The sequence below is a fragment of the Dendropsophus ebraccatus genome, chromosome 9 (assembly GCF_027789765.1).
Source record: "Dendropsophus ebraccatus isolate aDenEbr1 chromosome 9, aDenEbr1.pat, whole genome shotgun sequence".
Lineage (NCBI taxonomy): Eukaryota > Metazoa > Chordata > Amphibia > Anura > Hylidae > Dendropsophus > Dendropsophus ebraccatus.
The window spans coordinates 102,678,277-102,684,848 of NC_091462.1; the positions used below are offsets into that span (position 1 = coordinate 102,678,277).

The 6,572-nt window shown below is 44.1% G+C and overlaps 1 protein-coding gene across 1 annotated transcript; it reads right to left on the minus strand.

The window, feature by feature from the left end:
• Positions 1 to 1,903: 1,903 nt before the first annotated feature.
• LOC138801833 (nuclear factor 7, brain-like) lies at positions 1,904 to 3,193 on the minus strand. The gene has a single exon (XM_069984932.1). The coding sequence runs from the start codon at positions 3,191 to 3,193 to the stop codon at positions 1,904 to 1,906; it is 1,290 nt and encodes a 429-aa protein (XP_069841033.1).
• Between the last annotated feature and the right edge of the window lie 3,379 nt (positions 3,194 to 6,572).

Here is a 6,572-nt window from a genome sequence, read left to right on the forward strand (position 1 = left end):
TACTACACAGTGACATAAAATGAAATATTATTATATTTGTTGTGACACAGATTAAAATTTGTCTCATATCGCATCGTATTATATTTCGTGATGCAGAATTTAGTTTTGCGAGAGTTTTTCTTTTTAATTTTACTTTTGAGTATATTCACTGTCCGCACCTCTGAATAAGAATTGTTTAGTGTTTCTAATTTAAACTGTTTGGCTATGTTACAGCCAAGGCCGCCCTCTACTGGATATTGTAGTGTACAGCAGGGCATGCAACAAACTGTTTACCCTGATACAGTGCAATGTAGAGTCATTAGCTGTGATTTAGCATCCCATCTTTGGTGACCTAGCTGTGTATTGCTGTGGGATAAGGATAAATTTACCCATCTATACTGTACATATAAAAATTATATATAAGCATCATATTTCATCTACATATAAATATATCTCAAAGATACTGGCTGGAGACAAGAGCGGTGCTGTCTCTGGAAGAAAGTGGCCATGTTTATGTAGCGCTGGATAACCCCTTTAAAGCGTTCTTTTACTTTTACTTTGGGTTATAATTAGAGATGAGCGAACCTGGAGCAGGCTCGAGTCCATCCGAACCCGAACAATCGGCATTTCATTAGCTGGGGCTGGTGAAGTTAGATAAAGCTCTAAGGTTGTCTGGAAAACATGTATACAGCCAATGACTATATCCATGTTCTCCACATAGCCTTAGGGCTTTATCCAACTTCAGCAGCCACCGCTAATCAAATGCCAAACAATCGGGTTCGGATGGACTCGAGCATGCTCCAGGTTCGCTCATCTCTAGTTATAATCATTACAGGTGATATTTGTGTTACTTTGTTTAAAGACCTTTGCCTGACTATATGTAAAAATGTATGTACCAGAATAATTCTATCATTGTAGTTTTTTCTAGTATCAATATTTAAAGAGGTAATTCAGCAAAAAAATAAAAAAAAATCTTTCAAATTAACGTGCCAGAGATTTTTTCTTTTTTTAATTTGTTTTTATTAGGTTTCCAACATGAAAACAGCATATATATTGACATTGTTCAAAGGAACCCCCCCCACACATACATACCATAGTAATATGCACATACAGTATAATGGTACCTTGGTAAAATGGTATAATAGTAAATAGACAGCAAAAACCAGGCTACCATTACTCTCTATGTGTGTAATACTATTTATGAGATGCAGAGCGTGAGCCAAAAGTGGAACACTGGACCCAAGAAGGCTCCGGCACAACAAATGGGCGCAGGTATCTATATCTCCAGAAAGGTAGTCATCGGTAGGTGGTCACAATAGACCACCAGTACTCCGCAGGTTGAATAGAAGAAATTTATTGTAAACAACGCGTTTCGGCCCTCCACATCCTAGGAGGCCTTTTCCAAGTAATAATGATGACTTCCTTCTTGGAGACAATGATACCTGCGCCCGTTTGTTGTGCCAGAGCCTTCTTGGGTCCAGTGTTCCACTTTAGGCTCACGCTCTGTATGTACTGCAGGAAATGGTGTTTTCTTTTGAGCCTGACACAGTGCTCTCTGCTGCCACCTCTCTCCATGTCAGGAACTGTCCAGAACAGCAATCCCCATAGAAAACTTCTACTGCTCTGAAACCAGTTGGTTTTAAAGTAAAAATTTTCACCGCCATACCCCTTTAAGCCTTTCTGACATTCCAGAAGCACTTATGAATTAATAAAAAGTAATAGGTAGATAGGCAGAAGAAAGCTTTTATACAGTGACAATGTTACAGGCTGTACATATGGGACACCTAATCCAGTGATGAATTACTATAGATTACCGGAAGTATTACAGGAATACTACCACTAACCCCAAACTACCGTATGTGATATGTGTGATGTAGGACATATCGAAAGTTGGTGCAGGCAGTATAATTTCTCCACATGGACGTCACCACACTAGAGAAAGCCTCTTTGGAAATCCGGCCTTTGCCCGAGGCTCCCTTTTTTGGATTGTAAAGCAGCTGTCAGGGAACACATAGAAGGCAGCGTGAAGGCCCTCGGTGAAGGTGGCAGAAAAGCTATATAAGTGTCTGATATAGTCATTCAGCTGATAGAAGGATATGATGCCAGAATCATAGTCCACATATACTCCGAGCAGCTCTACCGGAGATTTCACAGTCACGTTATCCCTCACTTTATTGTGAAGAGCAGAAAGACCATTGCGATTTTCCAGACACCACGACTTCTCATTAAAACCAATGTAGGCGTCTTCATCCAGTGTTTTCCTGTCTATGCTATGGTAAGCCACTCCAACAATCCATTCCTTGGCTTTACTGACATCCACTTCCCAATATTGCTGTGCCGAGGAGCTACAAGTGCTCAAAACCTGACAGACGTTAAATCGCCCCGATCTTTCTGGATTCCCCTGATCCACGGAGACGTAAGAAGCCGACCTGCAGTCAGGTGATACACGTATGTAGTTACAGGCGGTTTTTACATCCAGCAGTATATCGGAAGCCTTCGGCCCAGGGTTTGACGTCATGACTTCAGAGAGGGTAGCGTTCACACTGGACAGACATCTCCTCACAATTAGATTGATGGGCTTTTCATCTAAGTGAATCTCAGCACTGACACCTTGGAGATACCCGTCCTCTGTGTCAGGCTCCTGCTGTAAGAAGGTTGTGGTATCAGCCATGTTGAGCATCTCCTGGGTCTCCTGTATCTTCCTGGACAGCTCATTCTTCCGTATCTCCAGGTCCTGGATGGATCTGGAGACCTGCATCAGGGCATGCTCCCTCTTTCTGGAGATCTCTCGTAGAGCAGTCTTTCGGAAGTTCTTGATGTCTTTTATGATCATCTTAAAGAACATGTCCATTGTCTTCTCTAGAAGATCTGAGGTTTCTTGAATTTTACTTTTTTGTTTGTTGAGACTCTCCGCCCTCTTTTTGGTGGCTTCTCTCTTTCTGGTAAGATCCAGAAGAGAATTTTGCAGTTTCTTCTGAGAATGCTCCTGCAGATACTGTATGATGTTAGACAGCTTTCTGTTTCCCAGCAGTACAGGACGTTGCAGGAACTGACATCTGCACTCCGGGCAGCTGTAAGGTCTAGATCCATTGCAGGTGTTCAGAGCTAGATTGATGCACCCCCGGCAGTAGTTGTGCCCACAATTCAGCATCACAGGATCCTTAAAGATGCTCAGACAGATGGAGCAGATCAGCTCGTCATTTGGTAACGCCATTGTGCAACCTGCAGAGAAGCTCTGATGACAGCATAGAAGGTGAAGGTGGTTATATATAACCCAGCCCAGTGTTGTTTCTCTGTGTCTCGCTTACTCTGGGGACATCATCTATTAGATCAACGTAACAAACCACCATGATTTATCTTTCTAGAAAATATGTTTACCATATTTTACTTTCGATTCCCTAATATTTCCTGTTTGGTCCGGTCACATGAAAGATGCGGCAGCAGCAAAGTAACACAATATAAAGTGCAACCTGTATCATAAATATATACCACAGCCATTTTAGACAATATGTATTACACTATGTTAGCAAAAATAAGTGAACACTAGAGATGGGTGAACCTCAAGCACGCTTGGTTCGTCCGGGCCTGAGCGTTCAGCATTTGACTCCCGCTGATTACTTAAATGCAACCCTAGGGCTGCCAGGAAAACATAGATACATGTTCAGCCTATGAGGCCCTGCCAGAGGCAAAGCCTAATAAGCTGCCTGTCAGTGTCCCTGATACCGGCATAATACATGTATTAAGGAAGCAATATAGTATTGGCATGGTCCTAAAGTGGAACTAAAAATGTTCAATAAAACGGAGGGTAGCTTCACACGTAACAGATCCGCAGCGGATTTCTCCGCCACGAATCTTGGTAGTGTGAAGGTCTATGGGGTTACATATCCGCAGCGGAATTTTCATTCCACTGCGGATATGTAACCCGGCCCCTTTAAACCCCTCGCCGCTCACAGCCCCCGGCCCGGAGCATACATTACCTACTCGGCACCGCGGCTGTGTGTGAGGCTCTCGTCGGTCCCCATCAGCCAATCAGTGCTGCCGTGCTTTGACTGGCTGATTGGGAGCGACGGGAGCCTCAGACACAGCCGTGGCGCCGAGCGGGTAATATATGCTCCGGGTCAGGGGCTGCGGGCAACAGGGGGTTAAAGGGGCCGGGTTACATATCCACAGTGAAATCCTGGAATCCGCTGCGGATACGGTACGTGTGAAGCTACCCTAAGTGTTAGATCATGGGGGTGACTGCATTTTGACACTAAAGGTGGCCATACACCTTCAATAACTATTGTTGAGCCATCAGTTAGGTCTCCTGCCCGCTGCCCATCCTCTCCATACACAGGGATGTATAGCATGGCTATCACGGCCGACCCCTGTCACAGCCAACATCATCTGTTGGTGGTTGTTCTGGCCAGCCCCATACACCTCAGATTGACGGCCAAACCTTCCTTAAGCGGCGGCTACAGCCGACAACAGTCTAAAGGTGGTATTACATGGCCCCACAATTATGAGCGATCTGCTAGTGCCTATTATATTGTATGAGAATCGTGTGGCAAGGGCTGCTTATACGAGGAAGGTAAACAGGGACAAAATGGACAGGGAAGACAGAAGTATGAACACTGACTGCGCTGATGGCGTTCTCTGTCCTCTCTCTGTTGCTCTGTTGGTGTATGTACAGGAGCAGGGGTGATGTCATTAATACCTCCTGGGCCTGAAACACAAAGATGTTACTTTCCCTACACCCCTTGGGTGCTTTAATAAAGCCTTGAATGGGTTTTGTACTCGAAAGGACGCTGAATTCTTCTTTCTGTACTAGAGGAGGAACTCCTGTCCATTCAGGGAAACTAGAAGTCCAGAGGCCAAACTTTAGTGGTGATCCCATGGTTACTGTAGTCTTTCAATGATGGTTAGAGCATGCTTGAATGTGTATGAGACCTAGAAGTTATCAGGTAATATTTTCATGTACTGTGAGGTGGACCCCTAGAAACAATATAACTGGTGGGCCCTCAGCATCCCAATCCGACACTGCTTTAAAGGGTTGTCCAGAGTTAGAAAAACATGGCTTTCTTTCAGAAACAGCACCACTTTTGTCCTCAGTTTGAGCGTCGGTTTTGCAGCCTTGTATTATTCCAATGAATGAAGGTGAATTGTAATACCCCACACAGGACAGGGGTAGCGCTTTTTTTTTTTTTTTTTTTTTTCAAAAATGTAGCTTTTTTTCTAATCCTGGATATTCCCTTTAAAGGAATCAGGATTTAGCATAATCTGTTGATGGTAGCGTATCACTTGGGGAGATTGGAAACAGATATGGCAATGCTTGAAGAGACTCACTTAGCAGAAGTATATATTTATTCTGGGAATGATCCAGAAGGCAGAATACTGTAGATATTACTGAAAGGGGTCTCGAAGGAAGAGATGAGCGAGATGTGAGATGAGCGACCAATCCTGAGGTGCTGGGAGATCATAGGAATACAGTAAAAAATCTAACAGAGGTCATGAGAAATTCATCATGAGGATATATGATACCAAGAAATGGTAACAACAGGGATGACTGACGATCCTGAAAGGAGGAAATATAATAATGTAATTTAGAGGCCATTGTCCTCACTTTTATACAAACATCCCATCTGTGCCCTGATATAGCATTAGGTCTCTCTTTCCCTAACGTATTACGACCCTCTATGGCCCCATATGGCATTAGGATCACCTTTGTGTCAGCTGATGAAGGCCATAGGCCGAAACGCGTCCTCTTATGTACCTGCTTTATCTACTTAAATAAAAAAAAGCATACTTTAACTCGTGAGTGCCGGGATTTGCTTTCAGCCCCATACAGTATTTAGGCACCGTCTGTGCTCACACAGAGTAGAGAGTTGTGCCTGCCCTCATACAGCAGTTAGGTGCTCCCCCTATCATGTTAGGTTTCCTCTGTGCCCCTAGATAGTATTAGGTCCCATCTGTTCTCTTCTACAGTATAAGGCCAACGTCTCTGCCTCTCATATATAGCAATACACCCCCTCTGTGCAGCCTGCATATAGTATTAGGCACCTTCTATGCAACCACCATATAGTATTGGGCCCTGCTGTGCAGCCCCCCCATATAGTAGATAGCCCCCTTTGTGCCCTCATATAGTATTAGGCAACCTCTGTGCCCTCATATAGTATTAGGAGACCTCTGTGCCCTCATATAGCATTAGGCCCCTCTGTGCAGCCCCTATATGATTTGAGGCGATTCTCTGCAGACCCCATATAGTAGTAGGCGCACCTTTCATAGTTTTAGGCCCCCTCTGTAGGAATAGGACCTGACAGAGAAGGTAATATAGAGCCTTGGAAAGCATTAAAAAAAAGTCACTGTTTGTCACAGTATGTCTGGATACAGCTTTCTACATGCCCTGACTGAGTAGTAGGAGTCCTATATGAAGCCACACTTTTTGCATTTCCTTTTTGTGCCTCTCCAGCTGAAACTACAACTCTAAGCATGCCCTGACAGCCGGTGAGTTCAAGTGCATGCTGAGTGCAACTGCATACACATAAATAAACGGAGAACCACGTGAGGAGGGGGCGCTGTGGCAATAGGATTACTGCTGTTTTAATGTTGCATTG

Coding starts and splice junctions, on each gene's coding strand:
- LOC138801833 (XM_069984932.1), bottom strand. CDS start 3,193: ATGGCGTTACCAAATGACGAGCTGATCTGCTCCATCTGTCTGAGCATC.